This window comes from Cucurbita maxima, unplaced genomic scaffold (genome assembly GCF_002738345.1).
Source record: "Cucurbita maxima cultivar Rimu unplaced genomic scaffold, Cmax_1.0 Cma_Scf00016, whole genome shotgun sequence".
Lineage (NCBI taxonomy): Eukaryota > Viridiplantae > Streptophyta > Magnoliopsida > Cucurbitales > Cucurbitaceae > Cucurbita > Cucurbita maxima.
In genome coordinates, this window is record NW_019272032.1 from 1,090,770 (window position 1) to 1,110,491 (window position 19,722).

Genomic DNA, 19,722 nt, shown 5'->3' on the forward strand with positions numbered 1-19,722 from the left:
TTGCCCGCCACCACGTCCCTTCCTCTTTCTTGTTGTTCCTTCCTTCCTTCCCTCCCTCCATGGCTATGGCTTCCTCGTCCAAACTCTAGCGCCGGCTACTTCCACTTCATACACACATTCCTTCTAATGTTATGATTTTCTTTCTGTTCTTTCTTTTCCGCTTTTCGATCATGGCGAATTGATGTTTGTCTCGAGTTATGAACCGAATGTCCGCAGATTTTTCTTGCGGACAGGGGAGAGATTCGAGATGATGGAATGTTGTAGAGATATTCGTGGTTTATTCTGCTTTTTTGGTTGCGTATTTCTGTGAAGATAAACAATTCATGGTTCATTCGTCGTTTTCCATAGAAGAAAAACGGTAGAACGACGGTTGATGATATCCATGGACTTTTTCTGATTTCTTCGCGTTTACGTTGATATTATGGCGCTTTGTATGGAGAAGGAGACGGAGATGGAGATGGAGATGGGGATGGAGATGGATGAAGAAATGGAAGAGGTTACTGACCAGCCGTTTTATTCGGATGAGATTGATTTGGATTACGAGTTTGATGCCGCCATGTATTACGATTTTACTCGCCCCGAGACAGAGACGGAGATGAGAGGAGCCGAGGATTGGTTTAAATTCGCTGGAACCTATCCACCTTCTCGTAAGCATTTTGTTTTCTTATGGATCATTTGCCTCTTCGCGATTTCGATTTTATTGGATATCTGTTACAAATGTTGAAGTTATGGAATTATTCTGTTCTGTGGAATTTGATTTTTGACGACAACGCATTCTTTTGGAATAGTTTTTAGTGCATTATGGTTTCATGGGAATAAAATCCAATTATTTTGGAGAGTAAATCAAAATCTAATTGGTCTTTCATGTTGATTCTTATGCCATGATTTTTTCTTTCGTCTTTTAGCATTCGTGGTAAAATTGACTGGGGAAAAAGAGGCGCGGGCAGAGTGCACCTCTATTGAACTCAAAGGTGTCCAGAACAACCGGGAGGACCCTGAAAATTCAGGTATAATGTGCATTTCTTCTTTTATTATTCGTTCAGTTGGATTCAACCTCGGCAATATGCTGTGCCAAAAGAGCTATTTTAATAGTTAACGATGAATATGATGGTGAAATAATATCAAATTATAAATCTTATGATGTGGCTGAAAAACGCCCCTGCAATCCAGACATCACTATCCTGAATTTCTGAATCTTTTTTCTTTCTTCAGTTCAAACAAATTATATTAATGGTGCGATCTTCCTAAATTGGTCAGACTACCATCATGGCATATAAGGCCCAAGTATTTATTTTTGTGATGATTCAGCGTCGGTAGGATTTTGTATACTTCATCACCTAGGTGGCTATTCCAAACCAAAGTTTTTCCGTAATTTTTTTGTGATATTTGTGTGTTGCAGTTTTTCTCCCTTTGAAATGGTTTTGATTAAAGGAGTTGCAGGCAACAGTTTTATTGTAATTCATTCGTTAGAATTATACTCCTGTTTGGAAGATCCTGTTCTGCTTATTTACCTTTTTATACTTGGAATGTAATTACCCGAAATATTTTCATCCCTCTTAACTCCCATCCTACAATTAACTGGCTCGAGACATTATAGGAATTAATATGGAGTCTACTGTCAAGGTAAATCTACCTAGGTGTTCAAGTTTTATGAAACCAACTGCAAGCTATTTGGCCAAGCAAAATCAACCTCGAGGAATACACTCCACCACAGTTTTGCGAAGGTGATGATCATATCTTAAAATAATTCTTGACTGGCATTAATGATGTTTGTAGTCTTTTCAAGCTTACTCTTGAAATATGATGGGGCCATTTCCCATTCCACCCCATGAAGGTAGGCTATATCAGGATTGTGAGTAATAGCTGTTGCTCATTCAATATTTTGGAACCTGTTCTGGTGAAAGAAGGGCTTTAAGCTCTTCAAATGATCTTCTGCATAACCACTATTTATTTTTAATCTTTATTTTATGTACTTTTCAATTTTTTAATCACTGGCCATTTTTTACTTCTTAGATTTCAGTTCAGCTTGGGCGATATTGTAGAGCCCAGTTCACAGCGTTCCTCGTTGAATATTAGTCATGCTACCAAGAGGCAAAAGTTGGAGGCTGGTTATTTTCCCAATGTGTGTGGAAACTTCTATTTCAACTTTTTTTTTTTTTTTGAATTGGCATTCTACCCATCTTCTAAAAATGTTTGTCTTTGTAGAGGGAAGAGAATGAAACATTAGTTTTTGACCCGGATACGAGGAGACAGTATTAAACTTCATGTGTTCAAATTAAATATGTTTTCTAATAGTGTGTCGATCTTTTCTGCTTGCATGAGAGGTTATGAAACCCATTATTTGAGATGGTTCAGTTACCTCAGTCAGTAATTACAATTATTTGTTTGTCTTGCGTTCTTTATAGTACTGATAACCATTCAAAGATTATTTGAAGCTGCTGTGAAGGATATCAAGACTTGATCCTAGAGTGTTGTCCAGTCGCCAGGACTTGTCTTTTCTGATTGGCATATTGTTTCCATTTAATCATGGTTATTGCTTTCTTTGATTCGTCTCCCACTTTGTAACACCATTTATGAAGCATATTTGAGTACATCTTGGAATTTGTTTCTTTCCGCTGTCAGATAACACACACACACACACAAAAATATATATATATATTTAAAAAAAAATTAAGAAAAGCAAAAAAGAAAAGATAATTTATTTATATTTAAGCTGTTTTTGTAGATCTGGCAGTTACTCAAGTTCCAGCCTAACCTGCAGAGTGAGTCCTTTGGTATCATAAGTTTTTAAGTAACTTTTTTGCTGTAGGTCCCACGTTTGATGCGTCAAGCAAGTTTGCAACACAAGGTGCCTAAAGAGGTAAGCAATGTGTACCTGGAAACTGGAATCGTTACTAATAGTTCATTTGAATTAATTTACCATGCATATTCATTCACTATTAACATACTTATGCATATGCAAACTTATTATAACTGTAGTATAATGTATGTTCTTAGTTCGTTCATCCACTAGAATTTAACCCACATGGCTACTACAGGTTGTTTCCGAAGCTAATATAGCTTTCGCCAGATTTAAATCTACCATACCTAAAGAGCCCAACCTTGAGACAGCAATTAGAGCACAAAGATGCAGGTACTCAGCTTTATTTGAATAAAAATAAAGTTTTTCTTTCTTAAGCTCATTCAACATACTAATTTGAGTTCTGAATTTCAGATCTAAAATCAACTCAACTGCAAGTGAACATAATAAATCAAATGCTTCTAACTTTAAAGCACGCCCGCTGAACCGAAAAGTAAGTATTGTTGTTGTGATTGGCACAATTTCTTTTACCTCAGATGTTATTCATATAAGATGTATTCCATAGTTTTTGTGATCTTATTACCCTTTTTTGATTAAGCAGATCCTTGAGGCTCCTACTTTGCTCCCACCAAAGAAGAGCAAACCACAAATACCTGAGTTTCAAGTAAAATGTTTAGCATGTATTGTTTTCATTTTTTGTGCTGATATATGTACCAGCGTCTTGATGAAAATTCTTGATTTACTATAGGGTAATGGGCAAGTATTCTGCACCATAATTTTAATCACAGCTTTTATTTGATTGTTTTAGGTGTTTCGCCTGAAGACATCAGAGAGGGCTACAGAGCACACATATGATGTAAGCCATCAGACTGTTTTACAATCTTAGTTGAGTCTATGTCATTGATTTTGTAAACAATTTGAAATTTTTGTTTCTCCTTTAATTGTTACTAAAAATTTATTGTAGCACTGATGCTCCAACAATTGCAGGTAAATAGTCCTTGTGTATCCAATCCACAAATACGAAACAAGTGCACAAGAAGGTAATTGAGGTAGACCTTTCAGCAATTGTAAATTTATCATGTAAAAGACCTTTACTCTGAAGATTTAATTAATGACTATAATTTTAGTAACTATGAAGCATATTTCCATTGCTTTGAGTCTGTATAACTTATTGGTGATCATATCAGTGACCGTATGCATATTCTAGATTTATTAGTAAGATTAATTAACTGAATCTATGATTATTTTCATTTACTTTTTGTTAATTGACCAGGAGATGTTACTGATGTTTATCATTTATTCTTAATATTGTTGATCTTTTACATCTCACGTGCAACAGACCGAGTTCTCTCCAAGATACGAAACAAGAGAAATGTGTAAAAGCTGAAAGATGTAAAGCTCGGCCACTTGATAAGGTTGGAATTCGTAACGACATTGAAATTCTTTGTTTTTTCAACATTTGAATGTAATGAGCTCTAAGCTCTTTCGTACAGAGACTGTCACATAATGAAGAATGTGATGTGGTTGCGAATTGTAAAGATGGAACAACTGTGTCCACGGTAAGCCTCATTTTGCCCCCATATATATTGAATTTCAAGTTTATTCCATTGGGTTCTAAGTTTCGAACATTTTTTTTTGTTGGAGTATTTTAGGAATTTAGCTGTGTAGATCAAAAGAATGTTTCGGACGAGCCACCAACTAAATTACTTAGCAAGGTAGTACCCAAATACTGTGCATCTCAAGTTTTGTTCATCATTTAAGATTTAACCTTCTGTTATATAAAATAAAGATTCTAAAGACTAACCTGTTCTATTTGTTTCAACAATTTCGTATCATTGACAGCTCTCCCTTTCATCAGAATGTCGTCGATGCAATACAAAATCTCATTGCAAAATGCATTTTTCGGACAATGTTAGCTTCTTTCATCGTTTTCACTTCCATTATTAACTGAATCATCTTCTTCTTACACTCAAAAAGTGTTTTTATTTCTGATATGTTAGTGCTCAAAAGAGAATGTCCCAGGCTTCCTTGATCAAGAGCATGAGGTATATTACAAAATTTTTAATTAGAGTTTAAAGTTCTTTTTATTCTATTCTCATCGACTCATTGCATTCAAGTTGTAGGTTGTTGATATACTTTTGCCAAATTCCCGAGGTCTTTTAGCAAAGTGAAAACCAAAACCTTGAGATGATTCTACCAGGTAACCTTTATATCTTCAATCCAAACCTTAAATTTTGGTAAGATTTTTAACAAAATAAACCCCAACTATTTTGTTTTTGTTTTATTTTCTTAAATGAATTAAGCCTTACTCATACCTATATTTTTCTTGTTTAGAATTTATACTTTCAAAATATGTTTATTTGAATCTTCATGTAATTTTAAGCCAATCCGATTTAATTTTGTTTTTCCCCTTCTTTTATGTAGGTGTTAATATTAACATTTTTATTTATTTATATTTATAATATTTTTTCGTTTGGCCTTAAATATGAAAATGAATAACGATTTGTCATTATTTGAAGGTTACGCAACAAATTTTAAATAAATATATTTTAGAACTATTTGTTGTAAAATTCATTTTTCAACAAATAGCAAAACCTTCAATGAGGAAAAGTTATTTGAAGGTGAGATTTTTTTTTTCAAAATTAAAAGTTAATTTGTTTGTGAAAATCCTGCGGATATTATTATTATTATTATTTTTTTTTTAAACTTCTCAACCCTCCCCTTACAAATTAATTTTTATTGACTTTGTATATTATATATGTGTGTTCGTTTTTTTTTGTGTGAAGAATATAAATTTATAATTGCTGGCAGTGAGTAGATTAATGTTATACATATATATGAGTTCATATTCTGAGGTATAGAAATTTTTTGCTTACAAAATATTCCATGTCATTGCAGTTTCTTCATTCTTCATTCTTCATTCTTCATTCCACCCAATGAGCTCATTGATGTTCTCGTTCTGGCAACATATGACATGAGGCAATTTTTTGGGTAGATTATTACTTAAGCTCCTTTCTTTTCTCCATGGTTCATTAATTTTATGCATATGGAGCTTTGTAAATAGATTAAAGAAATTTTTAAATAGATAACTCCATTCTCTAAACTATTTATAAAATTATTTTAATTACATATATAATATTTTTAAATTTTATATTATTTACTTGTTATATAACGTAATGATATTATTTTCTGTACTACAAGAATCAATTATTAATTATTCATTTGTGTTGTTTACATTTTTTGAATACTTTTTTCCTCAGTATGCCTTTATTAATAACTTATAAAACATGGTGTAACAATCATATGAAAAATATATACAATGTATACTATTTATTGAATCAATATCTACCTTAAGAATTACAATCACAATATTGAAGTTGGATGAATAAGAAAAAGGGATCCCAAGTAGTGTAATGCAGAACGAGTTTGAGAGTTAAATATGATGTTCATACAAATATTTCATATTTCTGATGTGAAACTGAATGCACAACATTTTAGAGCTGCACAAACACAAAAGCTTAGCGTCTAAATATATATATATAGATAGCTAAACTGCAGCTAGCTACAATATTAACCTTCAGCAAAACAAAACAAACTACACATTCTTTTTCTTTGCTATCATCCTTCCCTTTTCCTTGTGTGTGCATTTCTAAGAACATCATTAAAACAGTGTTCTATTGATTCAAACTGTGTTGTTCTGATATAACTTCCCCAAACCGAACAAACCACCGAGCATCGGATGAATCCACGTCGGATTTCTGCTGCTCCTCCTCCTGTCCTTTTGCATTTTGATTCTGACCCTTGTCGATCACAAATTGGGCGTAATCCAATGTTTTGGTAGGGAATGGAGTTTGTTTCAATGCAGGTGGTTGCTGGAGGGAGATCAAAACTCGTGCAACTTCGTGCATTGTTGGTCGTTCAGCTTGATTGTGTTTTGTGCAGAGGAGAGCAAGCTGGAACGTTTTCCGGACATGAGCTGAATCCATACAGGTGACTGAAACTTCAGGATCAACAGCTTCCATCACAGTATTGTTATCAGTCTTTGACAATATCTAGCAGTTCATAGAGATGGGAATAAATTCAGATTTAAGCAAAATATGATAGATATCATATGGAATGGAAGTTGGAAAGTGATTTGAAGTGAACAAACCAGTTGATGCAAATTTGACTCATTATCCACAGCTTTCTTTCCAGTCAGTAGTTCCAGAAGAACAATGCCAAAGCTATAAACATCGGATTTCTCGTTCAGCCGAGAGGTCCGAGCATACTCCGGATCAATATAGCCAATTGTTCCAAGCACATACGTCGAGGCATGTGTTTTGGCAGTTGGGATACATTTGGCAATCCCAAAATCAGAAAGATGAGCCTCAAAGTTTTCATCCAGTAGAATATTAGAAGACTTGACGTCCCGGTGAATGATTCGTGGGTTGCAGTCGTGGTGAAGATATGCAAGCCCTTGTGCAGCTCCTACGGCTATCTTCAACCGTGCTTCCCAATCCAGTTTAACCTTCTTACCTGGCCCTATTGGATTAGTTAGAACAAGTTAAGAACAAGTTAGTATTCAAAAATCAGCAGCATTTCATGTTGAAGGAGTGAAAATTACCATGAAGCAGATCCCAAAGTGAACCATTTTCCATGTAGTCATAGAAAAGGAGATTCCCACAGGGAGATAATGAATAACCATGAAGTACAACAAGATTTCTATGTCTGATACTACCAATGGTTTCAAGTTCGGTCTCAAACTCCCGTAAATTGTGAGCGTAGTGATTGTAAAGTCGCTTAATTGCAATAGGTCGGGAATTCTTCAGTGAACATTTGTACACAGTGCTCGAAGCTCCATAGCCAATAATGTATTTCTCGCTTAGATTCTCGGTCATTCTCATAATGTCGTCGAACGTGTGAATAGCCATATCCATATGAAGTACCACAATTGGAGGACCTGAATGATTGGAACATTATCAATCAACAGACATAACTCAGCACATTCTGAGAAATATAGGTAGAAGCCTTACCTTGCCCAGTCTTGCTAGAACCTTTCATCAATTGCTTCGACGGATTCGACTTACACACGGCAATTATAACTACCGACAACAATATAACGAATCCAAACGTCATACAAACAACCGCTGTCCGAGACAACATTACTGCACGACACAAGAATTCAATCAGCATGAACAGTTCCAGTTCTTTCTATATAGCATCAGGGTTCAGCTAACTACCTGGAGGTTTTCCCATATAAGGTCCACAGATCAATCCCAGCCAGTTTCCACACAGCAGAGGATTCCCAATAAAGCTGATGTAAAATTATGAACTATGATCAAATGAAGAACAGGACATCATTAAACATATAGCATTTCGATCGAGTAAAGCTCGTTTTCGTTACCTATCAGGTTGGAATCGAGAGAAGTTCTTCATGGGAGGTAAAATACCAGATAGATTATTGTATGACAAGTTCCTGAATGAGTATCAGAAAGATGAATCAGAAGACAAGGAAGCAAGTGGTTCATACTGATGAAGGATGAACAGAGCTTACAAATTGGTAAGACTAAAACAATTTGTCAGCTGATCAGGTATCTTCCCTTGCAAATGATTGTTGTTCAAAATTCTGGGAATGGAAAAATGATATCAATTGACATGAAAGGAACTCGAAAGGGAAGGAAGTAATGTTGTGAGAGAAGAACATACAGGGAGACAATGTTTTGCAGCTGACCCAACTCCATGGGAATGCTACCAGAGAAGTTGTTGAATGACATATCACTATCAAAGCAGGCAAGTAATGATATGATCAAATTTCATTAGACTATCATAATGCTATTATGATCAATCTTGAAGCTACCAATCCTTACATAGTTTGAACACTTCGAAGATTCCCAAACTCTGCAGGTAATGGCCCGACGAGTCGATTGGCACTCAAATTGCTGCAAGTGATTCATATCAGAAACATCACTTAAGCTTCAGAAACTATGAAATAATTCAGATGAAAGAGGGTTATTACAGGATAAGAAGGTGTTCCAAATCACCAACAGACGCAGGAACTGGACCCGAGAAGTAGTTTCGAGATAGATCCCTGGATAAAATGGAGATTTAGGCAAGGTTAAAAGACGGTCGCTATGAAAAGAATAACAGAACTTCTAGATGAAGAGAACAAATGAACTTACAATGTATCAAGGTTAACTATGCGTCCCAGCTCAACTGGAATCCTGCCTTTGAAGTTATTAGCTGAGAGATTCCTGTGAAAAAAAATTCACTCAATGAACTATCTGCCAATTATGATTGTAGATGAACTTGTGCTATGAAACACTTACAAATAGGTTAAGCTCTCCAGTTCTTGGAAGCCGAGAGGGATCGATCCGTTGAGACGGTTTCCATGAACATTACTACCAAAATAGAAACATATAGTCAACATACACATACAACAAAACAAACCCTTTTGATATTTGAATGATTAGCAGTAGGTATTATACAATTGATTCAGTGCAGTGCAAGAACTGATGTTGTGAGGAATGGGTCCTTCAAGGTAATTGTTAGCTAGATTCCTGAGCAACAAGAATACGAACCTCATAAGTCTAAGTTTTGGCAATATTATGAACGATTAGAAACTGAAAGAATATCTCACAATTCAAACAACTGATCCAATTTTCCAAGTTCAAATGGAATTGTTCCTGTTAGTTGATTATCATTTAGTTGCCTGTGAAGAACAAAACTCAGGTTACTACGGTTTCAAGTAAATAACCAAGAAATAGCATTAGAGGCAGGACAAACATACAGGTAGCTAAGCTTTGACATATTGCCGAGCTCAGGGGGTATCGGCCCGGTCAACTTGTTTCCGTGTAGGTATCTATTCCAAGAGAATGGATAGTGAGGCGCCATATAGAGATTTCAGAACTTTTTAGTTGCATTATGAGAGCAAAACTTACAATTTCCCTGTGTAGGATAGGTTGCCAAATATTGGGGGAATTGGCCCTTCAAGCTCATTCTCACTCAAATCCCTGGACCATGGCATGAAATTAGCACTATAATGTCATGAATGAACTCATGGCTAGAAATTATATTTAGAAGTTGGCTTACAGGACAGCAAGGGCCTGCATCAATCCAATGACATTGGGAATCTTACCAGTCAACCTGTTTCCCTGTAATGATCTGTAACAAAAAGAGTAGACAGCTGAGTAAATCTGCACGAGAGACAGCTGAGTCTATTAAAGAGGTATTGTCCGCTTTGACCTGTTAGCCGTCAGCCTCACGACTTTAAAATGCATTTGATAGGTATAGTTTTCCACACCCTTACAAGGAATGCTTTGTAACCCTCTCCAACCGATGTGGGATCTCACAATCCACACCCCTTGGGGGTGGTCCAGCATCCTCACTGGTACACCGCCCAGTGTCTGGCACTGATACCATTTGTAACAGCCCAAGCCCACCACTAGTAGATATTGTCTTCTTTGGGCTTTCCCTCCAGATTTTTAAAACGCATCTGCTAGGTAAAAGTTTCCACACCCCTATAAGGTAGGCTTCATTCCCCTCTCCAATCGATGTGGGATCTCACAATCCACTCCCGTGGGGGCCCAACGTCTTCACTAGCACACCGATCGATGTCTGGCTCTAATACCATTTGTAATAGCCTAAACTCACCGCTAGCAGATATTGTCCGCTTTGGCACATTAGCCCTCAACCTCACAATTTTAAAACGCATCTGGTCTGATTAGGGAGAGATTTCCACACCCTTATAAGGAATGCTTCGTTCCCCTCTCCAACCGACGTGGTATCACACACACACAAGTTCATAGAATTCTTACAAAGTAGCTACTTGAAGAAATCCAATGTTGTAAGGAATCTCCCCTGAGATCTGGTTGTAGGATATATCCCTGAGATAAACAAGAAACACCAATATAGACATCATAACTAGTTCATATGAAGAAACATCAAAACAAATCCCACAGAAAAATCAGCTGAAAGCTTACAGAATTTCAAAACTTGTACAGTTCCCTATGCTATCAGGTATAGTTCCAGTCAAATTGTTCCCCCTTACATCACTGAAGATAAGACCAGCAAAACCAGACAAGAGTTCAATAACCATGAAGAGCCCATAGATAAAAGGCAATGACTAACTATAGCTCACACTTACAAGTACCACAAGCCAGTCAGCTGACACATATCGGAGGACAGCGACCCCGTCAAGAAGTTCCCTCGTAACCCGCTGACAGCACAAAATCAAAGTTAAACTCCTAGTAGAATGATCATCCTAGCACAAACATGTAGATGAGACTTGAGTGAAGAAATGTTTACAGATATTGCAGTACTTCATTCCAATAGATTAGCCTAGGAATCTCTCCAGTAAGCTGGTTTCGTGCAAGATCACTACAACAGGAACACACCAATTAAGAACACTAGAGAACTCAAGAAGGATCTAATATCACATTCTCAAGCCAAACAAGGAAGTGAGGAAATTACAGAGTTTTCAGATTAGGAATCTGAGTAAGAGTAGAAGGGATGGGGCCAGTCAACTGATTGTTCTTCAGATTTCTGCAATGAGGGGAAATAGTTCAATATCCAGAAAGCTATGATTTACAAATGTGGGTGCAGAAAGACAAGGACAAGGTAAACATACAAGAACTCAAGCAGCTTCAGCTTGGAAACAGTGAAGGGGACGTCCCCATAGAGCAAATTATCAGATAAATCCCTGTAAGAGAGCAGAGCTCAAGTAATGCTGTAGATATAAAGCCATTTCTAACTAAAAGTTCAAAATGAGAGCTATGGAGGAAGAGAAATCTTACAAATGAACGAGAAGACCACAGTTACCAATCTCATCAGGGATTTGTCCAGTCAGTTTGTTTCCTTGAAAATCACTGTCAATACATAGCAACAATGAACACCAAGAACGCAGAACACACCGTGTTGAGCTTTTGACAAGAAAAAAGAGTGTCAGATGAAATTGATGGTAACGTACATTGACTGTAAGTTTCTTAAATCTCCGATGGCTGGTGAAATCTCCCCACCCAGATTCAAGTTGGACAAGTTCCTTCAAACCCAGAAATAACAGAGAAAATGAGAAAAAAAACCCATTAAACATAGCATTAAAGCAGCAAAAGAACTCAAACAGAGACGAAAACTCACAGAGCAGCAACCGAAAGACTAAGATTGTCGCAGAAAACCCCACGCCATGAACAGAAATCGTTGTTATGATCATCATCCCAATCGAGCAACACATTAGCTACATTGCTAAACGAGGCTTTGATTGACATTAGAGCTCGTCCTATAGAAAATGACAATAAAGAAGATCCTTAGCCCAAGATTCATACGCCCAACACATGATCTTAGTTTACAAAATGGAAACCAAAAAAGTGGGAAAACCCAAAAATGGCGACGGTTTCAAGTGATTCTCTAATGTCGGTACAATGAAACAGAGCATTACCTTCATCCTGAGGATGTGAAGAAGCCATGGAAGAATGAAACAGGGGAGAAGAAAATGAGAAGAGGAGGGCGAGGAAGGCCATGTGGAGGAGGAGGAGGAGGTTCGGCCATGGAAGGAAGGGGAGGAGCTTCATTTCTGAAAGAATCCCAGAAGGGAAATGAACAGAACGAGCCAGAATAAATGCCAAACGAAACAGAGAGAAAGAGAGACAGGGAACGAAGTGTGAAGGCCGAGTTAGAAATTTATGAGGAGAGAGAGAGAGGCAGAGAGAGTTAAACGGCGGTGAAGAGACGGCGGAGAGACTGAGACTGAGAGAGAGAGAGAGAGAGAGAGGCCGTGATTCGTACTACCGTTTCCTGAAGTGATTTCTGCGCCTCAACGTCGCAGATCCTTCTTCCACGCGCTTTGCTTCTCGCGCGTGTGGCGCGTGTATGTCTAGCATTTCACGCCCTACACCAACCAAACGTGTGTAAATAAATAAATTACAAATTTAATATCTAAATTTTTTAGTTTATTATCTTTACAAATTTGTTTAAATTATAAATTTAATATATAACTTTTTTTTATTTAGATTATAAAATTTTAAAATAACTAAAAAAATTATTTAAAATTAATAAAAAACATAACGAATTTTTAAATATATATATAATTAAATTAGGAGGGGAAGCGAGGCGTGAGCATGTCATGTGAGTGAATGTTTGATGTGTTATCAGTTATGTTATACATGTCACATCCATGAGCCAACTCACGCACCATGTTTCTTATTTATTTATTTATTTTTAATAAATATTTCTCTAAAAATCATTTTTTTATTTTAAATTATTATTATTTATATAAGAAAAATGGGTATTTATTAATGGAAAAGTCAAAAGGTAAGAGTTAAAAAAGACGAGACAGCAGAAGAAACAGGGTCAGAACTCTGCTGCATATTACCATTAACTTTTTTTTTTTTTTTTTAATAATAATATTATTATTTGAAAATTATTATAAACTTTTAAAATTGGTAATTATGAGTTAAATTAAATTAAGTTGTGTCGCGTAGGAGCTTTGGTCACTGTGTGCTGTCGGGTGTCTTCTTCTTTTCATTCATACACAGACAGGCAGCTAGCCATTTAGAGGAGGTGTCGTAGTAGTAGTAGTAGTAGTAGTAGGATGCATGAAAGTCCGAAAATGCCCTTCCCTTCAGAGGGGTACTTTGGTCAATTCCAAATTATCTGCAATACTCTCTGCATGGCTGCTTATAGAGAGACACACTTTTCATTCGCATTGGGACTCTACAAATAATACAAACATCCTTTTTCCTTCTCTCTTTTGGGAATCCGAAAGGATAAATTTATGATCATCTCGTTAATTAGCCGATGTAAGACATCACTCATATTCTCGACAAAACTAATAGAGTTTCTTTACACATATTGTGGCTTGACTCATATGAATGTTTTATAAGGTCACCTAATAGAGCCACTTTCTTTCGGTATTACTTAAACTTACGTGGTTTAGTTGCTACACTATAGATTACGTGTGAGATCCCACATCGATTAGAGAAATGAATAAGTGCCTGTAAGGACAACTTTGAAGGGGTAGATTGTGGAATCCTTATAAAACTATATTTACTAACAATTTTATGTATAATAAATAGTTAAATTAATTAATTTTGTGTATAAATATTTAAAAAAAAATGTAATAATGTGTGAAGGTGTCAGAAAAAGAGTGCATTATATGTTTACTCACTCAGCTACTGTTCCGCCGGCTTCATTCTGCTTCCTTTCCTTTCCTTTACACTTTTTTTTTTTCTAATTAAATAAATAAATAAAGTTTCCGTAATCAGGTGTGGGCCCCACGGGAGCAGTGACAAGAAAGTGGCTCTATTTTCATTTTATTTTATTTTCCCCTAAATTAAGAAATACTTTTTGCATTTTTTTTATTTTTTTTTGTTTTAAAATTATCCTTAAAACTTCAAATAATTAAAATTTTAAAATTTTTGATTTTGAAGGAAACAAATAATACTTTATTTTAAAAAATTTATTACAAAATTTAAAAAAAGTTGCAGGATGATCTACTAATAAATTTTCTTTTTAATAAAGTCCAGAGTTTTAAATATTATTTTTAAAATTTCGTCATATTTTTTAATATTAAAATTACTCTAAAATAAAATATAAATGTTTAATATATTAAAAAATGAGTGTTAATAATAATGATAATAATAATAATAAAAAAGGGGTGGGGGCCTAAAGAGAGAATTCATTAATGAGAGGCGTGGTAGGTCTCGTGATACCCTAAACCCTATCCCTATTCTATTTTCCATAATTTCCATTTTTTTTATATCATTTATTCATAATTGCTTTTTTTATTTTTTCTCTCTCTTCTTCTACACCTTAAAATATTCTAAAATTAACTAAACACACTCACAATTATTTACTATTTTAAATTTTTGCTTTTTTTTTCCTAAATTTTTTAATGGTAATTTTAGTATTTCTTCAAAAATATTTTATTTTTTAGAATTTTGGAGATGTTTATGAAAAATAGATAATAAAACAATTTTTTTTTGTCAAATTTAATTTTGCAAAAATATAAAATTACTAAATTATCCTTCCACATGTTTTAAATTTTTGCTTTTTTTCCTAAATTTTTTAATGGTAATTTTAGTATTTCTTAAAAAAAAAATTATTTTTTAGAATTTTGAAGATGTTTATGAAAAATAGATAATAAACAATTTTTTTTTTGTCAAATTTAATTTTGCAAAAATATAAAATTACTAAATTATCCTTCCACATGTTTTAAATTTTTGCTTTTTTCCTAAATTTTTTAATGGTAATTTTAGTATTTCTTTAAAAAAAAATTATTTTTTAGAATTTTGAAGATGTTTATGAAAAATAGATAATAAACAATTTTTTTTGTCAAATTTAATTTTGCAAAAATATAAAATTACTAAATTACCCTTCCACATGTTTTAAATTTTTATAGAATATATGTGAGTAAGGATATGGTATATGGGATAAGTCATAGAAGATGCATCTGACTGATTGACCTTCTAAAAATTTTTCTATAATGCTTTTGAATTTTTTTTACAATGTATCTTAACGAGAACAATATGCTAAGAAGACTTGTGTTAAATCTCGACACGAGTGGTTAAATAACATAAAAAAATGCATTTTAATTTAGTTTACGTTAAATTTGATGGAATGATGTATAATTTATGATTTATTTGGAAAACGATTGACAACAAAAATAACTACGAAAACTAAAATAATTAGAATTAAAAATCCACAATCATAGCATAATAAATGTAAAAGTTTAAGGTTAATTATATATTTAAAAAATTGACCAAATAAAAAAAGAAAAGTGGTTCAAATTATAAAGAAAAGAGATGGAGTTGGAGTGTAGGGTTATAATTGAGTGACGTGGCAGTTAAAAGGGTACTGTCTTTAATTTTTTTTTGCATTATTTGGTCGCCTGTTCCAACGGAACACACCCAATTTTTATTTTTTTTATTTCATTTTTTATTGGATAAAATAATAATTTCCTTAAAAAAAAAATTAAAAAATTATTTTCCAATTTATAAACAATCCCAACATACTTGTAAACCACATTTAATATTTTTTGTTTTTTTTTTTTTAATTTTTAATTTTTATATTTGTTAGGCCTAATTTAATAAAACTTTTTATTTTAAAATTTAGCTTCTAAAAAAATCTCCCTTTTACCCACATGGTCAAACTAAAGTTTAGGCTATAAAGGTTAGTTTGTATTAATTACTATATCATCCTTTCCTTAGGTCAATTAATTTTAAATTTATTCAAAATTCATAAAAATTTCGAGATCTTGATCAAATATAGATCATAAAATTATTTATTGATAAAATTTGAAGAGAGACTAAATATAAAATATATATATATATATATATATATAAAGTTTAAATAATAAAATCATATTGGTACCTAAAAATGGTTGAATATAGTATATCTTTATATGACGTGGATATTGATGGTAATAAGAACCGCAATATTTGGGTGTTGAAAAGTCCATTTCATAATTTATAATTTAAAATTATTGTAACGAATTATTGTATTCTTCTTCATTTAATTACAAGGAAGGTTTGAACGTATAAATGAAAATTAAATGCAATTGTAATATAAATAACCAAACCCTATATATATACTCTCAATAATTTCACCTACCAAACTCAATGCGCTCAGTCTATCAATTTGAATGAGTAGTTAGGAGGAGGAAAATTCCCAAAAAAAACTTTTAATTTTAAACTCGATTTTTTGATATTTCAAGTTATTCATCCCTTCTTTTGATTAATTCGCCGTTATTCAATGATTAACGCAAGACTAAATGCTAATTACTCGTCAATATCATGCTATCCCTTCTCCTCGTCGTGTTTGGTCCGAAATTCCTCCGTATCTTTTTTCTAGGAACATGGTCAACCAAAAATTATTATGTTCGCGATTTGTCATCCACTGATGTAGAAAATGCTTCAGTTTTCTATTCTCATATGAGGCCGAAAAGTTTATTGGCAACTAATCGTTCGTTAGGGACAGTTTATAGATCAACAAATTCCCACAAATGGAATGAGAAGTAGGTCCATGTAAATGGTGACAAACACAATTATTTGTCCTAAATCCAAATATTTGTGTAGTGATTAACTAAATATGGAAGCAAAATCAGACCATGACAAAATAAAGATTGTTTGCATTCTATTTTTCAAAAGAAAAAAAAAAAGAAAAAAAGTCATTATTTTATCATTTTTAATTATAAAATGTAAAATAAATAATAAAAAATATTAAATAAAACAATAATTTAAAATATTTATTTTTCAAAGATTATTATTCTTTATGCAAAGTGTAAATCATCCGTCTTTTATGTGCAAAGAAATTGTTGCAGCGATAACAGTGGTAAAAATAATGATGATAATAAAGGTAAGAAACAGAAATAGGCTTCAGTATTTCCTCTTCACAAACCAAAAAGATGAGAGATAAAAACGTAATCAAATGGGTAAAATAAAATAAGTAATTACCGTTGCAAAGAGCTTCATATGCAGCAGTAACAGGCAATACACAGATTGCATCTAAGCTGATTATATAGTTGAAGTAGCTGAAATTCCCAATATACACAATCCTATCAAAGAAGAAACCCTATATTGAAATTGAAACTCGTGGAAGTTAAAACAGATAGAACATGGAATGGATACATATATCACTCACTCAATCGAACTGTCATTTTCTATCACAGATGAAAGGAGAGTGCAATGTTCAATTATTGAAACCACACATAAAATGAGCATTTGTAGCGAATATGACATCAATTATATAGCTTCCAAGGGTTAAGACTGTTATATTGCAGGATCAGCAGTGCATAACATTCGACGGTCAAGACATATGCAAGCACATCTCTCTATGATCAATTTAAAAGTTCAATCGAGAGAGTAGAACGTGAAATGCAGAAACAACACGCAGCTCCATTTTGTATATATGCTTGATGAGGGTACCTTGATCTCCACAGATATTTCTCCTGTTCATAAGTCAAAAGGAGAAGAACGCAAGAATCAGATATGATCAACCAGTTCACTCTCTGAAGTCTTCATAGAAACACAAGATTGCACTATAAAACGAAGGAAAATAAAGATCTTGGAAACCCTATCCAATATACCTAATTGTGAGATATGTCTCTGACGGAAATATAGTATCTTTGCAAAGCTCCCGGTAGTTCAACAAGTCACGAATACATTAATTTTGAAAGGAAGATGAAGAGTAGAGGAATTGCAATATCATTATGTCTAGAGTGAGATTTCACTTAATAAGAAACAAAAACTTACTGATTTCATATATATAAAAAGAAGATAAGAGGGCAGAGAACATCCTCATAATATACTTCTAAAATAAGATTACTCATTAACAAAAAAAAGAAAAAAAAGGGACCTACTAAAATAAACATAGATACCTTGTCCACCTCTGTTGTATAGTTATGCTGAATCTGCAGTGTGCCAACCATGAGTGCAGGGTGGAATTTCCATAAACTCGTCAAATTCCTTAACGTGAACGTCGCAGCATTTCCACTGAAAATCAAATGTATAGTACAATAAGAAAATATAAATATCATTGTTTGGCAGTTTATATTGAAGCACCATGATGACAAAAATAGTGGTATTTCAAGTTTAGTAAACATATGTATCTCACCCCTCTCAGCCGGTCATGAAAGACTGCAGGTCCGGGATGGTAACTACAGGCAGTGTCATGATTATCCATCTCTGTGAAAGCTTTGCCACATCCCTTATTCTTGCAGATCTGAGGTTCATTTATGCCTACTGTCTTTTTTGCTGGAGCAGGAGAGACCTGAGAATCTATATTGCTTGCAGGGGGTAAATTTGAGGTTTGATTAATAGATTTGTTATTGCCTTTGACTTGTGAACCTAAGATCAAAACTTGGATTAGATTACAGCATACAGTTGAGAAAAGATGAGAATACCAAACTCATCAACCATGACAGAAAATCAAGGAATTCGAACACTCCTGGATGCAAAATTGTGACAAAGATATAATAGAACAGGATGCAGAGAGATTTTAAAATATAGAACTGAGAAGAAGACAATCACTCAAAGCATTTGAACTTCAATCTATGAAAACTTCACTTTTTAGCTGAATTCTGTGCAGATGGTCCATTAACACAGCTAAGACAAGCTTAACAAATTTTATGAATCTATACTATACATATTCCAATCCTCTCAAATTTTCCGCAATAATTGATCAATACGGAAGGTTTTCTGTTACTGCAACTTCATACTCGTAATAAATATACCTAAGCCCCAACAACACCCCAATTTCGGAGAAGAATTAGAAAAAAAGTAACAAAACGGGCTTACCATGATCAGAACAAAAGAAACCTTGCCGGCACCTAGCGCATGACTCTTTTCCTAATGTATTTGTCATGGAAGACACAGGAGCCGGACTTGGCTTCTTCACGGAAGTGGTAGGCTTGGTCAAAACTGGCTTTTCCGTTGTATGTTTTCCGGTCTTGCATCTTCATTGAAAAATGTCAATATAAAAACTACAACTTAAATTCAACTTAAAATGCTTTTGAAGACCAACCTAAGCGTGTTCATACCTTCAATCTTAGTCATAAATACAAATTACATACACGCTCACTTATATAAATTGTGGAAAGATTTATAAAAACACAGGTTAGCAAAACAAAATACATTCTATGCTGAACATGTCACATATGACTGTTGAAGCTAACCAATTAGAGAGAGAAGGGTTTTTGCGAACTAAACCCAAAGAATAAGCTCATGAATGAGGACGGCATACAAAGACAACCGGTCTACGGCAGAACTAAACCCAAAGAATAAGCTCATGAATGAGGACGGCATATAAAGATAACCGGTCTACGGCAGTTGGGTGACAACAGCGGCTAGAGTTAGTTCGACGGCAGCAACTAGGGTTCTTATCTTACGTGATTGAAGAAGCTTTCTGTAATGGGGCTTCCTTTTGTGGGCTCGTTTTTTTTTTTTTTTTTTTAT

At 34.1% G+C, this 19,722-nt stretch overlaps 3 protein-coding genes across 4 annotated transcripts in view; 1 reads left to right on the forward strand and 2 right to left on the reverse strand.

The window, feature by feature from the left end:
• On the forward strand, positions 1 to 5,888 carry LOC111491222. 2 transcript variants are annotated; one of them, XM_023140023.1, is made up of 17 exons: positions 1 to 647; positions 906 to 1,007; positions 1,598 to 1,724; positions 2,014 to 2,122; positions 2,810 to 2,860; positions 3,039 to 3,133; positions 3,215 to 3,293; positions 3,402 to 3,464; positions 3,609 to 3,656; positions 3,788 to 3,840; positions 4,140 to 4,215; positions 4,294 to 4,359; positions 4,453 to 4,515; positions 4,643 to 4,711; positions 4,801 to 4,845; positions 4,924 to 5,000; positions 5,699 to 5,888. In XM_023140023.1, exons 1-16 carry the CDS (start codon positions 422 to 424, stop codon positions 4,969 to 4,971), a joined length of 1,320 nt encoding a protein of 439 aa, XP_022995791.1. In that variant the 5' UTR covers positions 1 to 421; the 3' UTR covers positions 4,972 to 5,000; positions 5,699 to 5,888. The 2 variants fall into 2 exon arrangements, with proteins under 2 accessions (XP_022995791.1, XP_022995793.1); XM_023140025.1 differs by lacking the exon at positions 5,699 to 5,888 and having other exon boundaries at positions 4,918 to 5,002.
• Positions 5,889 to 6,212: 324 nt separating this feature from the next.
• On the reverse strand, positions 6,213 to 12,499 carry LOC111491459 (LRR receptor-like serine/threonine-protein kinase ERL1). The gene is made up of 27 exons (XM_023140379.1): positions 12,210 to 12,499; positions 11,912 to 12,050; positions 11,745 to 11,816; positions 11,572 to 11,643; positions 11,406 to 11,477; positions 11,249 to 11,320; positions 11,084 to 11,155; positions 10,923 to 10,994; positions 10,759 to 10,830; positions 10,594 to 10,662; positions 9,869 to 9,940; positions 9,718 to 9,789; positions 9,567 to 9,638; positions 9,417 to 9,488; positions 9,265 to 9,336; positions 9,106 to 9,177; positions 8,959 to 9,030; positions 8,796 to 8,867; positions 8,647 to 8,718; positions 8,486 to 8,557; positions 8,334 to 8,405; positions 8,184 to 8,255; positions 8,020 to 8,093; positions 7,813 to 7,944; positions 7,404 to 7,739; positions 6,951 to 7,321; positions 6,213 to 6,852 (listed from the first exon to the last, which is right to left on the reverse strand). Exons 1-27 carry the CDS (start codon positions 12,340 to 12,342, stop codon positions 6,475 to 6,477), a joined length of 3,000 nt encoding a protein of 999 aa, XP_022996147.1. The 5' UTR covers positions 12,343 to 12,499; the 3' UTR covers positions 6,213 to 6,474.
• A 4,816-nt stretch (positions 12,500 to 17,315) lies between these two features.
• Positions 17,316 to 19,722, reverse strand: part of LOC111491197 (cysteine and histidine-rich domain-containing protein RAR1) — a 5,790-nt gene continuing 3,383 nt past the window's right edge. Inside the window, exons 4-7 of the mRNA XM_023139993.1 lie at positions 19,066 to 19,223; positions 18,383 to 18,615; positions 18,147 to 18,261; positions 17,316 to 17,717 (exon numbers count right to left, since the gene is read on the reverse strand). Of these exons, the coding sequence (XP_022995761.1) occupies positions 18,169 to 18,261; positions 18,383 to 18,615; positions 19,066 to 19,223 (484 nt within the window). The 3' untranslated portion in view covers positions 17,316 to 17,717; positions 18,147 to 18,168. The remainder of the gene's footprint in view (positions 17,718 to 18,146; positions 18,262 to 18,382; positions 18,616 to 19,065; positions 19,224 to 19,722) is intronic.

Bases quoted from the DNA above. Each gene is read 5' to 3' on its own strand.
- LOC111491222 (XM_023140023.1), top strand. From the start codon at position 422: ATGGCGCTTTGTATGGAGAAGGAGACGGAGATGGAGATGGAGATGGGG. The intron at 2,861-3,038 runs GTAAGCAATGTG...TGGCTACTACAG, and splicing joins AACACAAGGTGCCTAAAGAG to GTTGTTTCCGAAGCTAATAT. The intron at 4,360-4,452 runs GTAAGCCTCATT...GGAGTATTTTAG, and splicing joins ATGGAACAACTGTGTCCACG to GAATTTAGCTGTGTAGATCA.
- LOC111491459 (XM_023140379.1), bottom strand. From the start codon at position 12,342: ATGAAGCTCCTCCCCTTCCTTCCATGGCCGAACCTCCTCCTCCTCCTC. The intron at 9,489-9,566 runs GTATGTTTGTCC...TGTTCTTCACAG, and splicing joins ATGTCAAAGCTTAGCTACCT to GCAACTAAATGATAATCAAC. The intron at 9,337-9,416 runs GTGAGATATTCT...CTTGTTGCTCAG, and splicing joins TTGGATCAGTTGTTTGAATT to GAATCTAGCTAACAATTACC.